Below are 21,674 nucleotides of genomic sequence, written 5' to 3'. Positions count from 1 at the left end.
TCATTCTGAGATAGCTTCTTTAACTCACACGTTTTGGGTCATGTCCTTTGCTGAAAAAATATTGGAAAGGTATTTTTGATATTATTTCAATGGTTTTGAATATAGACCTACAACCTCACCCAATTACTGCTATTTTTGGGTTACCAATGATAGAATTAAATCACTTAAACTCTTTAGCTCATCAGATGATTGCATTTCTTACTTTAATGGCTAGAGGATCCATTTTGCTGAATTGGAAAGAGATTAATCCTCCTACCACATTTCATTGGTTTTCTCAAACTATGCTGTGTTTAAATTTGGAAAAAATTAGAAGTGTTTTTGACCTCTCTATCAAATTCGAAAAGACTTGGAGCCATTTATTCAACATTTTCATATGATGTCATTTGACCATTTCCAAACTTATTTTACTTCTTTGTAATGTTAGTTGAGAGGAACGGAGTCGTCGACACTAAGGTTTTCTTTTTTCTCCTTGTTTATGATGTTACAAAACAGCCCATGTCTTTTTTTTAGTTTAGTTGATTAATTCTGTTTAAATTAGTTTTTTTTTGGGGGGGGGTTTATTTTTTCTTCCTTTTTCATGACTTTTTAAAGATATTTTTCTTTGTTTTATATTATTCATTCGTATCCTATATGATTGGGAGTATTATCATTTAATAAGTGTTATCTGGCTTTAGAATCACTTATGTTAATTTTAATTATAACAGTGTATTCCCAGTAACTTTGTACTACTACCATGTTAAGTTTATTTTTATGAAATTAATAAAAAGATTGAAAAAGAAAGAAAGAAATGCTAAGTCTTACTTTATTACTTTTATTGCCTCTTATTTCCTTCACAATCTATTTTCCTCCATTTCACTATGACAGTTTGAAGTTTAAGTTAATCTTCAAATTTACTAATCACAAATGAAAACGGGGATATATTGTTGCTTGCCTTACTTATGTCATTATCAGTATGTCCTGTGTCATTATCAGCTTGCCAACCCCCGCTACCCCCACCCCCAATGTTACATGGTGAGATGAGCCAAACTACTGCCAAACATAAAATGATGACCCATTTGCAGCAAATTTTAGATAAAGGAACGGAATACATCTACAATATTCTGGGAAATATCTATTTTATTTATGAAATCTGACGAAGTTCAAGATCAGACCATCACTAATTGAGAGTTTCATCAAAATATAAACACAAAAGATTCCGCAAATGCTGGAAATCCAGAGCAACACACAGAAAATGCTGGAAGGAATTCAGCAGCAGGTCAAGCAACATCTATGGAAATGGAAAAAAAAGTCAATGTTTCAAGCTGAGACCCTTCATCAGGTCTGGAAAGGACGGGACGATGCCAAAATAAGATTATAGGGGAGGTGTGGGAGAGGAAGGAAGACAAGCTGGAAGGTAATAGGCGAAGCCAGCTGGGAGGGGGAGAGGGGGCAAAGGCAGAAGCTGAGAGGTAATAGGTAGAAAAGGCAAAGGGCTGGAGAAGAGTGAATCTGATAGGAGAGGAGAGTAGATGATGGGAGACAGGGAAGGAGGAGCAGCACTGCGGGGGGGGGGGAGATGATAGGCAGGTGAGGAGAAAAGGTAAGAGGTTAGAGTGGGGAAATGAAAAAAAAGAGGGAAGGGGAAAAAATACCAGAAGCTGGAGAAATCAATGTTCATGCCATCAGTATGGAGGCTATCTAGACAGAATACAAAGTGTTGCTCCACCATCCTGACAGCAGTCTTATTAGGGCAGAAGAGGAGGCCATTGACCGACATGTTGGAATGGGAATTGGAACTGAAAACGTTAGCCACCAGGAATTTCTGTATTTTTGCGGATAGAGGCCCCAATCTACGTCAAGTCTCACCAATGCAGAGGAGGCTGCATTGGAAGCACTGGATACAGTAGGTTACCCCTACAAATTCGCAGAGAGCTACCTCACCTGGAAGGGTGGTTTGGGGCCCTGAATGGAGGTGAAAAGTGAGGTGAATGGGCAAGTGTAGCACTTCTACTGCTTGCAGGGAGATTAGTGGGGAAGGATAAATGGACAAGGGAATCACAAAGGGAGCAATCCTTGCAGAAAGTGGGTTGTGGGGAAGAGGTAGAAATGTGTATGGCGTAGGATCCCGTTGAAGATGGCAGAAACAAAAGGAACTGAGAAATGGGAATGGCATTTTTACAGGGAACAAAGTAACAAGATTGTCATGGGGAGCAGTGGGTTCCTCAGAGATATCAGTAGACAGTTTGCCTCCAGTGATGGATATAGGAGACTGAGGAAGGGGAGAGAGGTGTCAGAAATGGACCAAGTGAATTTAAGGGTAGGGTGGAACCTGGAGGCAATGATGATAAAATTGACGAGCTCAACATGGGTGTAGGAAGCAGCTTCAATTGTCTAAATAGTTGCTTTACAACATATAAAACTGTGCTGTCCTCTGTTGCACCCCGTTTGATATCAGCAAGCACATTAACAAACGAGAATCAATGAACAGCAAGTAGATAAACCATTTGTCTCATATACCCATCCTCTTCTATGTTCCACAGAGATAAGAGTGGAGTTAATTGTACCAGAAAAATAAAGAGATGTCAATAAAGCTACAACTATACTACGCACAAAATCTTCAGTTCCACCTCAGACACTATAATCCTAACCACCAACTTTGGCAACTGCCCAAACCAAACCATTCTAACCTTGAAGTCCTATCAGATCTCAATCACATATTTGCTCTACTATCTATTTTATGTTAAGTTCACACTACTCCATTCCACTTCAGCTCATCACCTCCTGAAATGCCTATTCATTTTATTACTATATCAAGACTGGACCATTTTAATGCTCTGCTTCAACCCTGCATAACTTGATTTCATCCAAGACTCTGTGGCTGAATCTTAATTCAATTCAAATTATGTTTTGGTCACCCATCATCTCTGTGCTTTCTGAACTGGGATTTTAAGATGTCTTATGCTTTTGTTTTACATGGCAATTACCATGAAATACAAGTTTAAAATGGAACTATCATATACTAGAATGACTTTAAAATAGGAACTGAATTAATCCTATTTATGTTAAAAGGTAAAATTACCTACCAATACTTAAGCATACTCTACCTTGGTTTTGACTATTGTTAACGTACCCCGTAACTGGGTTGCCAAACCAGCAGAAATGGATCACTCAGTTGGAGTCTGGATTACTAGAACTAAGAAAGTTTTATTAAAGAAACAAGCAACACAGTAATCGAAAGGATAATAAATGCAACAGTTCAGCAATGATAAACACACGTGCACAGAATTAAGATAACAGCATCAATCAAGCTCTATCGTTGTCTAGGGGTAAATGACCAATTTCAAAGTGACACAAAGTTCAGTCCAATTTAGTTCAGTTCGCAGTAATCGTTGCCATGGCGATGGACAACGTGGGGGGAGAGAGAGAGAGAACGGGAACGACTGATCATTCAGACACGGCTTCCACTCACAGACCGGCGATATTGCTCACAAGCAGCTTTTGGGCAGGTCCTTGGTGATGTCACCTGAGGTCACCGACTGTGACCCCTCCTCCAGATGCGGTTGATCCTCTGCAGTGAACTCGGCACCCAAGCAAGGGCGGGCACACACCGGGTTCCCGCTGATCGTACCTTTCCACCCTGTGCGTTGTCCGGTACTTCCCACCGACTCGTGAGAGGCGCACCGCTTCCAGGGTCTCGATACCTCGGGTGTCGTGTGTCCTGCCTTAGCGAACCTGTCCCTTTTTATCCCCCTGCTGGGGTATCGGCTGCCCATCACCTCAAGCAGTTCAGGGTTCAAAGGGGGAGCCGCTCCAGACAGACAGACAGACAGATCTATCTATCTATCTCTCTATCTCTCTCTCCCTTTCATTACACATCTTCAGATCGCCTGTCCATCACTTCAAACAGTTCAGGGTTCAAAGGGGGAGCCGCTCCAGACAGACAGACAGACAGACATATATCTCTCTCTCTCCCCCCCCCCTTCATTACACATCTTCAGATCGCCTGTCCATCACCATCACTTCAAACAGTTCAGGGTTCAAAGGGGGAGCCGATCTTGGCAATACCCAGACTGATGGCTCCTTCATTAACATCTCCATATGCTGCTTCATTGTTCCTTATCTCTCCTTCCCCCTGAGGACAGGTGGCAGACCAACTGCTGATGCCACTGATGCTAACCCAGGCCAGCAAACATCTTAATTTTATGTGTATTCTCGTCACACTATCAATGACCACTCCCCACTGCATACACAGCTCCAACATGGAGAGAGTTAGGAGTAACAAGTTTATGGGAGTGTACGTAACAGACAATCTCACCTGGTCCCTCAACACCACTTCTTTGGTTAAGAAAGCACAGAAGCGTCTCCACTTCCTGAGATTGAGACAAGTGAGCGACCACCCACCGCCCAACCAATTTTTACAGGGGCACAATTGAGGGTGTCCTGACCAGCTGCATCACCGTCTGGTACAGGAATTGCAAGGCATCTGACCTCAAGTCCCTACAAAGGATTGTGTGGACTGCTAAAAGGATAATCAGGGTCTCTCATCTATCTAGTAGAGATATTTATCAGGAATGCTGCATATGCAGGGCACTGAGCATTGTCATGATCCTTCCCATCCATCCAGCAATGTCTCTGCTCCACCCCCACCAACACAGGAGGCACCACTGCATAAGGATAAGGACTACTCGGATGAGAAACAGCTTCTTCCCCCAGGCCATAAAACTACCAAACTCCCTGCCACCACATACGATTCTCATCATGTTTTCTGTAAAACTTGTCTCATATATGTGCCTTATTATTTGTTAATTTATTTGTGGTAATACAACTGTGTTATGTGTGTGAGTTATACGTACTGCATTGTGCACCTCGGTTGGGAGGAACGTTGTTTTGTTTGGCGGTACATATCTGTACAGCTGAATGACAATCAATTGAACTTGAACTTGTACACAGTTTTTTGAGCATTTATGTGATATCTTGATTCTTCTATGGGACAGTGCTACAAGTAATAATCCATTTAATCCTCATTTAGATGTATCAAATCTCTAAACTAATGAACCTTGCACTTTTGGCACTGTGAGCAGGGTTTGAACGCTTGATATTACAGTTAAATGAAGACTTCCTTACAATTGTGATGGCTTGTTACTTAAATACCGTAAAGTAGGCATGCTACAGTTCCTCCATTCCTTGAGTAATCATCTTGTTTTAAACATGAAGTAAGTTCTATGTTAAAAGTGGAATGACAGTGCGCGCGCACACGCACACACACACAAACCGTTATACCTTAGTATGAGAAGGTTGTGGGTTCAAGTCTTTCTTGGAAGCTTGAGCGTATGACTTAAATTTTGAAGGAACTCTGCACTGTCCGTAGAAAGAGCAAACTAAATTCCCAATTGCCCATTCAATTAGGTATTATTTTAATGAAAACCTCTGTGCATTACCTGATGTTTATCCCTCAAAGAGAAAAAAGTTTAAAAGTAAGACAAATTGCTCCTTACAGACTGGTTTATTCTGCTGTAGATAAACTGGCTGCCATATTTCCTACAGTACTGTGACGATTTAGTTTTAAATGTAGTTTTGTGATTTGAGATGTTCCAAGATTGTGAAATACATTATAATGAATTTAAGATCATTATTATGCCTTTCATGCTCTTGGAGAAATGCCTGCATATTTGTATGACACCAATATTCAGAAAAGTACTTTTGTTTAAACAAAAAGAATTTTTAAAAACCGCTTTGCATTGGCAAACTGCATATTTTAACTCTCCCCAAGACCCTGCATATTTTAACTTCACCCTAACTGGCTGATTATATATCTGTATTAACAAGCAGGTGTACAGGTGTAAGTGGCCACTAAGAATATAAGCACTTTATTCCCCAGCGTGCACAAGATCAGATGGAGAAAATACAGCAGTGCATTTCTATACACAAGGTTGTCCATTAACCAAACTCAATGTTAAAACTGAAAGACTATTTTGAATAACTTACACCCAAATACTGCTCAAATAAGATACCATCGACTAAGAGTAATTCTCTGCTCACAGTGTAGTCAAAGCCTTGAAACAATTTTTAATCATAACCATTCCACTTCAAAAAATACCAAGTTTGAAAAGTTGATAAAAAAATGTTGATATCATGAATCATTGAAATTATTTCTACCCAACAGAGTAATTGAAAAGTAAACTTCGTTACACTGATAGAGCATTATTGGAGTTGTGCACTGATCAGTAATGCACTGACAGAGTATTATTGGAGTTGCAAGTATAAACGTAATTTTTTTTTATGACAGAAACCTACATCAGGTACTGACTTGGCTCATCAGGTACTGACTTGGCTTAGTTACCATCAAAGAATCTCATTACATTCTGCTCCAGGTCACAATATGTCTCACCTCTGGACTTAAGCCTATTCTTATAACTACAGTGAACCTATTCAACAAAAGGTTCAAGTGTAATGTAAATACATCTGAGCTTTTCCCAACACACATAAAAGTTGCTGGTGAACGCAGCAGGCCTGGCAGCATCTCTAGGAAGAGGTACATTCGACGTTTCGGGCTTCCCCCTCCCATTTTCAAATCTCTTACTAGCTCTTCTTTCAGTTAGTCCTGGCGAAGGGTCTTGGCCCAAAACATCGACTGTACCTCTTCCTAGAGATGCTGCCTGGCCTGCTGCATTCACCAGCAATTTTTATGTGTGTTGCTTGAAATTCCAGCATCTGCAGATTTCCTCCTGTTTGAGCTTTTCCCAAATTCAATTCAAAGGACTTGGGCTCACCAGCATTTATTGCCCTATCACCAATTACACTGAACATTGTTTACTTAGGAAGGTGCAGCCTATGATTGATGTAGCTTGAATAAACTGTTGGACAATAAGATCCAGGAGTTTGAGGCAGGAACTTTAAAAAAAGAGTAGGTTTCCACATCACGACAGTACCTGCAGATGATGTTTCTATCTGACCATAAAAGGTGCTGAGTTACAAGTTGTTGCCAGTAATCTAAATCATGAAAACGCTGTGGAAAAAGAGCAGAAGTTCACTGCAAATTTACAGCATTACATTCCTCTGGATAATACTGCTGGGTAATGGTTATATTCCACAGGGCAAACTGTACAGCACTGTCTGTAAAAAGATCGGAAGATGGTGCTACAGACAGTACCTAAACAACTTAATTAGATTTTAGCTCTACTCTGGTCTTCAGTCCATTAATCTCCATTTAAATCACACAGATTTCAATAAGCAAAAGCAAATGTCAAGATGCCTCACTACGATCAGACTGATCAGCTTTGCAATACAAGAAACACAAGGCTAGTCACGCTTTAGCTCATCAGGACATACAGCTATTAACATCACTTGAGTTGCTTTTGAGTTTTTATAACATCCATGAATTTCAGTAACATATACAAGAAAAACTGTTAAAGCAGATCTTCACTCACAATTTTTCCTGCAGTCAAACCTCATCAAAAGCATTGTGGAAGCAAGACCTGTGGGTTTGACCTGAGGTTAATTTGCCACTTGGACCTCAATACCTGATTCAAGAGTGTGAAAAACCATTAATTTGAGCACACAACAGCACACCAGGCAAATGCAAGGACTATAAGTGATGGGCTAAATCCAACAAGATCTGAATCAAAGTTGGCTTTTATTTTTAACTTCTATGTGTGTACAACATTGAAATACTGTTTTGAGGAACAAGGAAGTAAGCTTTTCATTTTCTTTTTTAATTCAAATAATCTGGTATTGCCTACCAGATGACAACCTCAACCACTTTATGCACACTGACTTAATGAACCTGAACTACAAGAAAGGGTTTTATTTAAAGTAATTTATCACAAAGGTTTTACTCACTAAAAATCAATGTTTCTGGCTACTAACTTTAAAACACAAGTCCGTGAAAACTGGTAACATTTAATAGTTGTTTTAATCTGGATAACAAGTCAAAACATCCAACGTATTTAAAATGTAAAAACTAACTTCTGTCAGATTATCAACAAAAATTGCTGGTGGAACGCAGCAGGCCAGGCAGCATCCATAGGAAGAAGTACAGTCGATTTTTCGGGTTGAGACTCCTTGTCAAGACTAACGGAAAAAAGAGATAGTAAGAGATTTGAAACTGAGAGGGGGAGGGGGAGACCTGAAATGATAGAAGACAGAAGGGGGAGGGATGAAGCCAAGAGCTGGGAAGTAGATTGGCAAAAGGGATACAAGGCTGGAGAAGGGGGAGTATCATGGGACGGAAGGCCTTGGAAGAAAGAAAGGGGGACGGGAGCAGCAGAGGAAGATGTAGAACAGGCAAGGAGTTATTGTGAGAGGGAAAGAGAGAAAAAATAAATAAATTTAAAAAATTGAAAATAAATAGGGATGGTAATGCTCCTTCTCCCCTTCTTACCCCACCCCTAATTTATTATTTATTTATTTTTATTTTTTTGGGGTGGTTCTGTTGGTTAGAAAATTAAATCAAATCCTGAGAAAGAGATGACATAGGATCAAAAGATGTAGAATCCCTGTGAGTAGAGTTAAGAAACTGCAAGGCTAAAAAGACCCTGGCTGGAGTTAATATACATGCCACCGAAAAGTAGCCAGGATATGGAGTACAGATTACAAGATAGAAAAGGCATGTAATAAGGGCTATGTTACAATAGTCAAGGGGGATTTCAATATGCAGGTAGATTGGGAAAATCAGATTAGTACTGGATCCCAAGAGAGGGAGTTTGTATAATTTGCAGAAAGGAGCCCTGAGGAAGCTGTGATCATAATGATAGAATTCACCCTGCAGTTTGAGAGGAATTACAGAGGCACTAGAGAGGAACTGGCCACAGTTGATTGGAAGGGGACACCAGCAGGGATGATGACAGATCAACAATGGTAGGAGTTTCTGGGGGCAATTTTCAGATATATGAAAAGTAAAAGACAGGCAAAAGTACCTAATAAGTATGTATTTTACATCAGGCAGAAATTCAAGAGTGTCAGAAAACAGAAGTGAGTGTAGTTTCTATTACTAAGGAGAAGGTGCTTAGGAAGCTGAAAGGTCTGAAGGTAGACAAGTTACCAAGACCAGATTCTGGAAGAGGTAGCTGAAGAGATTATGGAGACATTAGTAATGATCTGTTAAGAATCACGAGATTCTGGAATGGTTCTGAAGGACTAAGGGAATTGATGACTTTGTGGCCAAGTTTGAGACAATACAAAGATAGGTGGAGAGACAAGTAGTGTTGAGGAAGCAGGATGCTTGCAGAAGGACTTAAGACAGGTAGGGAGAATGGGCAAAGAAGTGGCAGATGGAATATAGTGTAAGGAAGTACATGGTCATGCAATATGATAGAAAGAATTAAGGCGTAGGCAATTTTCTAAATGGGAAGAAAATTTAAAACTCAAAGGTGCGAAGTGGCCTGAGAGTCCATGTGCTGGATTTCCTGAAGGTTAACTTGCATGTTGAGTCGATGGTAAGGAAGGTAACTGTAATGTTAGCATTCATTTCGAAAGGACTAGAATACAAGAGCAAGGATGTTACACTGAGGCTTTCTAAGGCATTGGTCAGACTGCACAGAGTATTGAGAGCAGTTTTGAGCCTCTTATCTAAGACATTATGTGCTGGCATTAGAGAAGATCCAGAGGAGGTTCACGAGAATGATTCTGGAAATGAAAGGATTAGCATATGAGAAGCATTTTATGGCTCTGGACCTATAGTCGAAGGAGTTTAGAAGAATGAGGAGGAATCTCATTGAAACCTATTGAATATTGAAAGGCCTAAATGAAGTGAATGTGGAGAGGGTGTTTTCTATAGTGGGTGAGTCTAGAACCAGAGCACATAGCCTCAGAATAGAAGGATGGCTATTGTTAGTGATTTTTGGGTTTAGGTTAGTTACACTTAGGAAATGGCTTTGGCTACCAGTCTTCTGTTCCTCGGATAATGCATTGCAGATTTGGAACAATGCATTTCCTAAAAGCTGTGAATCCCAGTCCACAGATGATACTGGTGGTCTGTGGGGTGGATGTGAACCAGATGTGAAGCTTGCATGTAGTTTCAAAGAAAGCATTATCTATACTTCATAAATATGGTGTTTAGCAAATAAATATCGAGCCCCACATTGGGCCAGCAGACCTTTCCACCGAAAGCGTCTCTGTATGATGCCTGCTGTACCTGGTTTTGTCGAATAAAGAAGCTGCTTTGTTTCTACCAGTGATTTCATTCATGCAACAACATTTGGTGTCAGGAGTGGGATACCTTTGTGACCCATCGTGTGGCCAGCGATCTTAGCAGTCTAAGTGGGTGAGTATTTTCTGAAATAGCACTTACACTTGGATCTGTTCGGGTCGGTGGTACACGGGAACACGAGGTATCACGATCGCGGAGAGCTGAACTGGTAGATATAAAAGTAGTGTGAGTGCATGCATGTGTGTTTATGTAAGTGAGGAAACTTTGCGTGTTAACTTGGTGAGACAGAGCCATCAGTTGCAAAGGGTGGTTACCAACAGTTCAGGACGCTAGAGTGGGGGCGTGTACACTCGTTCGGGGAGCTCCATTTTAGTGTATACGTTTTGCAAGTGTGATGCAAAGGAGTACAGCAGACATCATGAGTTCAGGTGCTCAAAAATGGCAGATTGTGGAGTAAATAATTTGCAGTTTTAAGTATGTGCTGTTTAACTGGCGCCAGTCCTTTATATTTTGCGTAGTGTGGGAATTAGTGTGGCAATATCTCAGGGAGAGGTTTTACCCAGATATATCTGCCAGGATGGCACCTATTGAGGTCAGGCAACGTCAGGTTGAGAACCCTGATGATCCAAGCCAGCTCTTGATAATGATTATAAACATTCATAAGCCCTTCTTCCCCCGGGGAGAAACAGAGCATTTTGTCAGAGTTGCCCTCACTTAAAGTCCCCTGTGGGAATTCAGAATCCTGGCGCAAGCTTGTGGAAATGGTTGAAATTCACCAGATGCACCCTAAAGATATACACGTGTTGGTAAAAGCGAAGCCCCCGAGGAATATGTGGGACAGGATGGTCTAGTGGGTGTGGGATGGTACCTGGGCAACTACTGGGAACACCAACAATGAAGAAAGATATCGCTCTTTTAAAGGGGAAGTGAGGCAGCGACTGAGGGGAGGTGAGAGTAACTGTGGAGCAATAATGGCAGTGACCCAGAGGGCTGATGAGACGGCCATGGATTATGCAGAACGTAAATATCAATCGTATGAGGAGTATTCCGGGTTAGATAATCCAGGGAGGGACGACCAAGTCTTCCTGAAAATGCTGAAGGAAAGTCTGAGCTCAGTCCGAGCTCAGTCCACCATGAAGTTTTAGATTTAGGCATAACGTTGGGGTCAACCTACTCTGCGATAGTTCCATGGGCCAGTGAGATAGACTGAAGAAAGTGCAAGAGAAATCGCAAAGTGGCTATAGTGGATGCAGCTGCTGTGATGTCCCAGAGAGTTTGTTTTGTTTGTCGGCGAGCAGGGCACAAAGCAAGGAACTGCTGGAATAGACATGGGAGGGTAAAGGAATTGATAGGCTACAGGTGTGGCCATTTGGGACATGGTCGGAGGCAGCGTCCAAAACAGAGGAAAGAAAAACAGTGAACGTCACAGCAGACACGCAATCTCTCACCCCATCGGTGCCCAGTCTGACCAATCTGACTGTCGATTGGATCATAGAGCGAGTAAAGACGGCTCCTAGGTCAGAAAAAGATGTGGCAGAGGGCCCCACTGCCAGCGCTGGTGACCCACAGATGTACACAACGGCATTGTTAGGGGACGGCAATGCAATATGTCAGTGGACACAGGGGCATCGGTATCAATAACAGACCTACCCTTGCCAACAACTGGACAGGCCATTTATAACAGGGGTGTAGGAGGGAAAACGCTGAAAGCAGAAAGAAGTGAGTCGCAAATACTAGAAATCAGGGGAGTGCAGCTTCCAGTGTATTTCTGAGTCTGTCCAAATATCGAGGGCACTATCCTTGGAATAGACATCCTAAGGGAAGCAGGAGTTGTTATAGATTCGGGAAAAGGAGAAATAACACGGACAAGTCAGGGGCAGCGAAGGTGTACAACCAACATCTGCCTAGCATAGTTGCAGCTGCCCCGCTCATGAGAGACTGGAGTCAGGATGGAGTCTATGGGTTACTTTGTCAGCAGTTCCCAGCAATGTGGGCTAGGCACATGCAAGATTGTGGTCGAGTAAAGATAAACCCAGTTAAAATAGAGGAGGGTCTATATAAAGCATAAGCAGCACCCAATAAAAACTGACGCACTGACAGCTGTCCAGGGTATAGTGAAGGAACAAAAACACCAGGGGATACACAGAGAGACTGCGGCCACTACTAACTTGCCTATATGGCCAGTAAAGCCCAGTGGATCATATCCATTAACAACTGGCTATACCGCCCTTAAGACCAAGCCAAGACTGCATCCTATAGTGTCGGGCCCTGCAACAATCCTGAATGGCTTCTCTCCAGAACGTAAAGTTTTTCCAGTCCCTCTGAGAGCAGACATTACTGCGAATAAGGCAGCAGGGGGACAAGAAGCAATTGAAATTGCAAGTGCACAGGAAGAAATGACAGAAGTTTAATAAAATTATATGAAGAGGTGCAGGCAGAAGAGGAGAGCTGGCAAAGAAAGGGAGCAAAGGAGCGACCAGATGGGAGCTGGGCACACGGGGTGGAAAGAGTTGCGGTGGCCCCATCATGTATTAAAGATTAAAGTCTGTCACGAGCCTCGTGGCTCATCAGGCCGGTGCTTATGCTGGTTTCCGTGCATGAAGCGACTGAGAGTACGAGACTCTCCCCCAGATAGGACGCCAGACTATTGCGAGGTTAACCCCCAGCATTTTTGCCAGACCAATTTTCAGCTGGGTAGACTGAAGCATTGTGTGGTTAAGTGCCTTGCTCAAGGACACACATGCTGCCCCGGATGAGGCTCGAACCCACAACATTCAGATTGCTAGTCCAATGCCCTAACCACTTGGCCATGCGCCACACCCCACATCCCACCATGTATAAGGCAGATATTACTGAAAGTTATATCATGGGGTAATTACGGGTTGAGAGGAACCTGGGGCTTACAGGGATAGAATGGCACAGACAGCATGACAGAAAACCATGAATAGCATGCTAAAGTGTGATGACGGTACTCTGAAATGAAGGCTGGTTGCTGAAGGGAGATGATTAGTTTAATAGCATAGAATAGAAAAGCTATTGGAAAATAGATGGGGAGGGATCTTTAAGTTAAAGTAGAGACAGCAAATTCCACAACTTCGATGGCATTTCAGACTGCACATGACATCTGAAGACAGTCACCCCCAGTCTGAATGAGGAGCTGGGCCCTTTCAGCAGCCGTGCTAGTGATCGACTAGACAGTTCAGAAGGGGATGCCACCGGTGAGAGGTCCTTGCAGATATTTACATAGGGACCACTCCAACCCCTTCCTGTACGTCGATGAGGGGGGCCTGTGGATGCTCCTAGAAAGAGAGTTTCAGTGACCAGAGAATGAAGTGGTGAAGAGAAGGATTGCGATTAAGCTGCAATCAGCCTACAGGGAAAGAGCCGACAGGCACACGAAAGAAGCCGCATTTCTAAACACTTCTTCAAATTTTTGGAACAACCTGTCTGCTTAACGTTTGGTAGGTAGCAATTAGGGAGTGCTAGGGTAGATATCAAGGCACACAAAATTGGGGGGGGGGGGGGAGGAAGTTTTGAGGCAGGGCGTTTTTGCTGCCCTATTTGAGTAGATCCTCCTAAGTTGGCCTTTCTTGGTACAAATTTATTTTTGTTCAGGAGGGCCAAGAGGAGGGACTGTTAGAATGATTTTTGGGTTTAGGTTATTTACATTTAGGAAACAGCTTTGGCTACCAGTCTTCTGTTCCTTGATAAAGTATTGTGGATTTAATTTGAAACAATGCATTTCCTAAAAGTTGTGAATCCTAATCCACAGGTGATGCTGGCGTCTGTGGGGTGGATGTGAACCAGAAGTGTGAAGTTTGCATGTAGTTTCAAAGAGAGCATTATCTATACTTCGAAAATATGGATTTGTCCTTTGTGTTTAGCAAATAAATATCAAGCACCATGTTGGGCCAGCAGACCTTTCCACCGAAAGCATCTCCGTATGATGCCTGCTGTACCTTGTTTTGTCAAATAAAGAAGCTGCTTTCTATCTACGCTCTCTGGTGATTTCATTCACGCAACAATAGCCATTTAGAACAGAGTTGAGGAGGAATATCTTTAGCCAGAAGGTGGTCAATCTGTGTGAAATTCACTGCCACGGACCACTGTGGAGACCAAGTCAGTGAGTATATTTAAAGCAGAGACTGTTAAATTCTTGATTGGTCAGAGGGCCAAGTGGCCTAATTTTACTCCTATATCTTATGGTCTTATAATTACAGCAGTATAGAAAATTACAAAATGTAAATTTTTCAAACAGAGGCACATACATATCCAAGACAATGGATGTTTCAGCAACAAACAAAAAAGCTAGAGGTACATAGCAAATCAAGCAGCGTCTAAAGAGACAAAATGTCCAATTGACATTTTGGTTGAGACCCTTCATTAGGACTGGGAATATCAAAAGGTGAAGGGAAGGTATGGACCAAGAGGTGGTGGGCGATAGGTAGATCCAGGTGAGGGAAAGGGGAAAGTGGAAATGATGGAAGAAGCTGGGAGGTGATTGGAGAAAGTGATGAAGGGATGAAGAAACTAGAATCTAATAAGACAGTGGACCATGAAATAAAGAAAAGGAGGTGATGACAGGATCTAATGGGAGGGATGTATGGATGATGGGCGTATGATGAAGGCAGAGGAGGGGAAAGAGATGGGATGATGAGAATCAGTGGGATAAGGGGAAAATAAAGATTGATGGAAATGATTACCAGAAGAGAGAGCTGTTATGTTAGATATACCAAGACGGAATATGAAATGCTGTTCCTCAATCTGCATCTAGTCTCAGCCTGGCAGCAAAGGAAGCCATAGGCAGTTTGGGAATGGGAAGTGGAATGATAACAGTAGGCCACTGGGGGATTCCAGCTGATATGGCAGACAGAAGTCGGTCATCAAAGTAATCCCGTCATCTGTGTTGGACCTCATTGAAGGCTGCACCGGGAGCACTGAATGCAATAGATGGCCATGATGGACTCAAATATGAAGAACTGCCTCACCCACAAGGATGGCTTAAGATGTTCCATTTTGATGCTTTGAAAAGTTCACCAGACTTGATAGAAATGGAACTTTGTGCATCATATATTAAGGCTTAAAGCTGACAATTAAGGTCTAAATAAAAGTACTGGAGTAGAATATTTCACATAAGAGAAAGAATAACTAAAGATGCATGAGTAGAAAGTTAGAATTCAAAGGTGCAAAAAAACCCACGAATCTTGGGCACAGATACAACTTTACATTTCAAAATCAGTCTCACATGAAACTACCCCAAATCTTGCAAGATCACTTACTCAGAGACTCTACTCCCAGATCACTCCTGGTAGGCTTTGAGAGCAGGTGAAGGTGGGATGAAGATTAAAAGTACTTACTATCCACCTTCATATAAAATATAAAAAAACCCCAGAAATACTGGAGAACTTACAGTCCACAGCAATTTTTAAATAAAATAAGGATAGAAAAGTAGAAATTGAAGTGGTCAAAAACTGCTAAACACCAAGGACCTGATGATCTGTACACCAGAACGTAGGAAGAGCCAGCTGGCTACAGCTTGGGTTACAAAATTCTACGGTTTGGAATAGCTCCCGCAGATTGAGGAGAAAGCAAGTATTATCCCCAGTTAATAATGAAGGAGGAAATATTAGACTGACATTAGTAATGAAAATGGTAGAATCAATTACAAAGCATGTAATACCATGACATTTAGAAATGAATGATCAAATAAGGTCAACGTAGATTTCTGAAAAATCAGGGCAGATTAATTGTTTGCAGTGTTTCTATAATATTTAGTTGAATAAACCTGTGACTGGTGTATTTAGATTTTCAGAAGATCTTCGATAAAGTTCCAACTAAAGATAATTAGAAAAGGAACTGTGGGTAATACAGAAGCATAGATTAAGAAAATAAGTTCTTCTCACACGGGCATGCTATCACTAGTGGACTACCACTGGCATGGGTAATTGGGCTCCAAGTATTTAAAAGCTAGATCAATGTTTTAGCTGAAGGGACAAATGTAATATTTCCAAGTTTTCTGATAGCATGCAACTAAGTGGGAATGTGAGTAACAACAAGAATGAAAGAAGAGTTCATGGTGTCACAGACAGGCTAAGTGCACTCGCCTACCATGTTATTGTCAACTCAATGTGGAAAAATGAGTTTACCAGCCACGGAAGAAAAATACGTATTACATATAACCAGAACAGGTATTGCCAGTCTTAAAGCACATTGAGATGGATAAATCCCCTGGGTCCGACTCAGTGCACCCTTGGACCTTGCGGTAAAGTCGGGAAGAGATACATACATCTTTAGCTACATGTGGAGTTCCAGAAAACTGGAAGGTAGCTAATGCAGTACCATAATTTAAGAAAGGCAGCAGAGACAAGCTAGGGGACTACAGATCAGTGAGCTGATAGCAGTGGTGAGAAAGCTACTTAAGGGGATTTGAAGGACAAGATCTACCAGCATCTTATTAGGGATGGTCAGAACAGCTTTCTGCATTGGAAACTGTCTCAGAAATCAGTCTCTGGAAGAGGTAACCATGAGGATTAATGTGAGCAGGGCAGAGAGCATTATCTATATATTCTGCAGCAAAGCCTTCGATGAAGCCTTGATTAAAAGGTTAGACCCCTGAAAATGCAGGAGGAACTCAACAGGTCAGACAGCATATACAGAAATGAATAAACAGTCATTTCCGGCCAAGACCTTCATCAAAACTGGAAAGGAATGGGAAAGATGGCAGAATAAAAAGTTGGGAGAGCATAAGGAGGACAAGCTAGAAGGTGATAGGTGAAACCAGGTGGGTGGAAAGCTAAAGAGATGGAGAAAAAGAAGTCTGAGTGGACCATAGGAGAAAATGAAGAAGGAGGGGTGCCAGGGGATGTGATAGGCAGGTGAGAAGAGGTAAGTTGTAGGGGAAAAGAAAAAATATAAATTACTAGGAGAAATCAATATTCATGCAATCAGGTTGGAGACAACCTAGACGAAATATGGGGTGTTGCCCCTCCATCCTTACAGCAGCCTCAGTGTGGCAGAAGAGGAGACCATGGACTGACATGTCAGAATGGAAATGGGATTAAGAATTTAAATGGTTGGCCTCCAGGAAACTCTGCCTATGGCAGGTAGAGCAGGGGTATCAACAAAGCAGTCCTCCAATTTATGCCAGTTCTCACCAATGTAAAGGTGGATACATAATTGGCTTGATTGGTAGGATGAAGAGGATAAAAGTGAAAGGTTGTTGCTCACTGTAGGCATGTATGAACTGCAGGGCCTAGGTTTAAGGTGAAAGGGGAAAGATTTCAAAGAGACTAAAGACGCAACGTCTTCATGCAGAGGTTGGTATATATATGACACAAGCTGTTAAAGTAAGTGGTTAAGGAGGGTACAATAACAACCTTTAAAAGATATTTAGACAGGTACATGGATAGGAAAGACTTTGAGGGATTTTGGCCTAATACGAGCAAATGTGGATCTTGGTTGCCAAAGATGATTTGGGCTAAGGGCCTGTTTCTGTGCTGTATTACCTTATAATTCTAAGTATTTTGAAATAGTTGGAGATTGCATGCTAATGTTCAAATTTAACATGGAGGTGCATATGACAATTTGGAACAAAAAAATGCCACATTGGCCTTTAGTGTAAAAACGCATCTTGGCAAAACCCTGCACAGTTTAGGTGTTTAAAGAAAGATATCCTTGTCTCAACAGAAATACACCAAACATTCACCGGTCTAGTTACTGGGAAGGCAGGTCCGTCGCATGAAGTAAGATAGAGACAGCAATGCCTATATTTTTGACAGTTCAGAAAAATGACAAAACTATTAGGTGGACACAAAAGATAAATGCAGCAAGGATCTCTTCCTTGGCTACAGCGTAGAAATAAAGATCATTTTCAAAATAAGGAGCAGTTATTTAAGACTGAATTAAATATAAACTTCATCATGGAGAGTGGTATTTGAAATTCTCTACCCTATGGGGCAATGGAGGCCAAGTCAATGATTACAATCAAAGTCAAATTTACAGATTTCAATATAGAAAAATAATTAATACAAATTGAAAAAAATGGTGCAGTTTGAGCGGCCAAATGGCCTACTTCTATTATTTTTCATTTTAGCTCATATATTATTGTCATATGTATCGACTGAAGTGAAAAGCCTTTGTTTACATGTCATCCAGATAGTCACTAAATACATAGAGGTAGTACAAAGAGAAAACAAAAATTATACAAAAAAAAGTACAAATAGACAAATAAAACAAGTATTTGCCTTTACAAAAGCTTTTAAAGCCAGTCTAATTGCACTGTATTTTTTCTCATTAAAGTGCTGTTGTGACATTCACACAAATTGATATGTTTAAAAAAGTGGAGACTTTACTTTTATTTATTTTGTGGATATGGTGATAGTCGTTCAAATGCTAAAAGCAATTCTATCATTATCCTTCCATATAACTTTTTCCAGAGTTTACTCTGCAACTATAAGAATAATATAGCGTTACGTATTAAATAAGGGTAATATTAACATCTTACTTTTGTTTAGAAATATTATAAATTTTTAAAAATCCCTAAACTTTGGATTACAAAACTAATATTCATTCTTCACTAAGACACTTCTCACAATCCAGCTCTTTGACCAAGTTTAACCTCCCATCCCAGTACCTCCGCCTCCAAAACTATCAGAGCATTTCTGAGAATCACCTGGGTACATTTCATTGCTAAAAAGGAACAAGTTGAATATACTGAAGATGTGGGGGCTGAAGATCAAACAGCAAGAATCTAACAAGTTCAGCTCTTTGCGACCAGAGGCCGGGCGATCGGCCTGCACTCAGCCCAAAGCCGCGCCGTCGGGGACCGACCACACGGTACTCGGTTCAGCGGCAAAGCACCGGGGCCTGGGGCCGCCAACGCCCTCACCCTGCACCGTCTGGAAGGTTCCGGGCCCCTCTCCACCCTCAAGTCAACGCCTGGGCCGAAGCAGCGCCGCTCACCTGAAAGGCCATAACGACGAGCTCCGGAGTCCGGGGCCGGAGAAAGCCGAGCGCCAATTGACATGCGCACTGGGCACCCGGGCTCTGACTGAAACCATTACCATGGGGTGGGCGCGGTGTCAGGCCAAGTTCATCGCAATGCGGGCTCCCCAGGGAATTCTATTGCTCCCCCTGCTGAGCGGAGACAAGCAAGTCTACGTCCTCTTCTCAGCCTCTCCTTCCACTAATGTTAAAACACAACAGGTTCTACAGATGTTGGAAACGCGCACAAACTGCGGGAGCAACTCAGCTGATCAGGCAGCATCGACCTAGGGGGATGAAGAGTCGACATTTCGAGCCGAAGGGTTTAATCAGGACAGGAAAGGAAGAGGGGCAAAAGCCAGAATAAGATGGGGGAGGGAGGGGAAAGAGTACAAACTGGCAGGTGAAGGCTTGGCTTTATAGGCATTTTGTGTAAAGTCCGTCCTTTCCAGCTCCTCTGTGAATGAAGCTGTAAAAGAGAGAAGGAGGGATTAATAACCAGAAGTTTAGTAACTTTCGGTAATTACCCCACCCTACCCTTCCGCTATTCCCCATTCTGGCTTTCCTTTCACCCTTCCCATTAGCTCCTGCTGCTTCCCATTTTCCCTTCCTTCCATTGTCCACTTTTTAAAATTCCTTCTTCAGCCCATCATCTCTTTCACCTATCACCTCACAGCTTCTTAATTCACTCCCATCCTCCACTCACCTGTCTTCCCTTCACCTATCACCTACCAGTATGTACTTTTCCCCTCCCCAGACCACCTCTGCCCCCTTCCTTTTCAGTCCTGATGAAGGGCTTTGGCCGAAATGTTGACTGTTTATTCCCCCACCAAAGATGCTGCCTGATTTGATGTGCTGCTTCTAATGTCATGCCTCCTTATCTAGCTGGTTGCTGCTGGAATGGACCTAATTCACAGGATATGTGGTAAACTGTTGTAATCAATCCTGATTAAGTGTGACCTCTCTCCATTGCTTTGCAGATGTGTGCATTCAGAGGCCAACTTTTGAATCATCCACTGAGGTGCTGGGAGAGGATGGATCTTAAATAAACTGCATAAAAATCCATGGTTCTTCCCCCTCCCCCCACTAATGAACTGCTACTGCACAATGTCACCCCCACTCAGGAAAACACAGATCAGCTGGAAGGGCCTATTCCACCCTGTATCTCTAAATAAATAAATAACAGACAATCCATCCTGAACACTGTCACAGCCAATGTTACCAAGAGCACAGAAGAAACATTTTTACGATATTTTCAAAACTTTTTTGAAGAGTCCCAAAGCCAAGGCTATAACTAGACACTCCTGAGTTATGGGGCAGCCCACTCTGCTTCAGAACTCTAAGAAGGGAACAGCAATTTGCCATATGGATCAGTTGGCTGGGCTGCAGGTGAGACTGGAACAGTGTGGGTTCAAGCTCCCCCCCCCCAACATACTACTGGCTAATGTCCAGACCATTGAGAACAAAGTTGATGAAATGAGAGCAAGACTGGCATAGCAAAGGGAATGAGGATCTGCTGTGAGCTATTTCCCACTGAAACGTAGTCCATCTGCTTCACCTAACTGTGCCATACAAGCTGAGGGCTTCTCAGTGGACTATATGGCAGCTTTGCCAATGACATTAACTAGGCCAGCTTTAAGAGTTCGTTACCAACGTCATCCTGTCCTACCAGAGGCTCAAACACCCTTGAGCATTGCGACACAACCATTGTGGGCATCGCATTAGTGTAGTGGGTATTACAGCTCAGGGCATTACAGATTTCAGAGTTCAATTCGGGCGTCATTCTATAAGGAGTCTCTACAAAGTTCAAGGTAAAAAGCTAATTTTATTGTCAAATTATGCATTTACAATACAAGTCTGATATTTGTCTTCTCCAGATAGCCATGAAATACACATGAAAAAGTAAAAGAACAAAACTTGCAGACCCTAGAATCCATGACCCCTTTCCCCACAGAATAAAACAGCAACAACAACAATCCCAGACCCCCCAGAAAAAACAGCAACAATAATCCCCACATTCATAGCCCCGTGTCTCATCTTTGTTTTTTCCACAAGTCAGCTTGTGTTCTTGGTCCTTGTGGGTTCTTGTCTCTGATCTCCACAAGGCAGCTCTCCGGACATGGCATAACACAGGATCCTTCAATGGAGATCTAAACGGTAAATCACAGGAGCCAACAGTTTCTATAACACAAGCAACACAAAAAGAGCAAGCAGAAGATGCTATTACATCTGAGGGCATTCCAGAGTTCAGAGTTCAATCAATAAACTATAGAACTATTCTGTAAGGAGTCTTTGTGCATTCTCCCCACAGAATCCATGTGTTTTCTATGGGTCCTCAGGTTCCCTCCCACAGTCTAAAGATGTACTGGGTAGGTTAAACGGTCATTGCAAAAATTGTTCCGTGATTAGTTTAGGGTTAATCAGGTTTGTTGGGGGTTGCCGTGGTGGCGTGGCTTGAAAGGCCAGAAGGATCTGCTCCACGCAGTATTGTGAAATCAATCAATAAATAGAGAGGCTTAGAGGAAAGAGAAGCAGAATAAAGGGTGTAAAGGTAGGAGGGTAGAAT

General features: G+C 42.1%; 1 protein-coding gene across 1 annotated transcript in view; it reads right to left on the bottom strand.

Moving 5' to 3' along the window:
• Positions 1 to 19,185, bottom strand: part of apool (apolipoprotein O-like) — a 63,645-nt gene extending 44,460 nt beyond the window's left edge. Inside the window, exon 1 of the mRNA XM_072270363.1 lies at positions 19,088 to 19,185. Coding sequence (XP_072126464.1) covers positions 19,088 to 19,099 — 12 coding nt within the window. The 5' untranslated portion in view covers positions 19,100 to 19,185. The remainder of the gene's footprint in view (positions 1 to 19,087) is intronic.
• Between the last annotated feature and the right edge of the window lie 2,489 nt (positions 19,186 to 21,674).

This window comes from Mobula birostris, chromosome 10 (genome assembly GCF_030028105.1).
Source record: "Mobula birostris isolate sMobBir1 chromosome 10, sMobBir1.hap1, whole genome shotgun sequence".
Classification (NCBI taxonomy): Eukaryota; Metazoa; Chordata; class Chondrichthyes; order Myliobatiformes; family Myliobatidae; genus Mobula; species Mobula birostris.
This window is presented reverse-complemented; position numbering and strand designations above follow the sequence as displayed.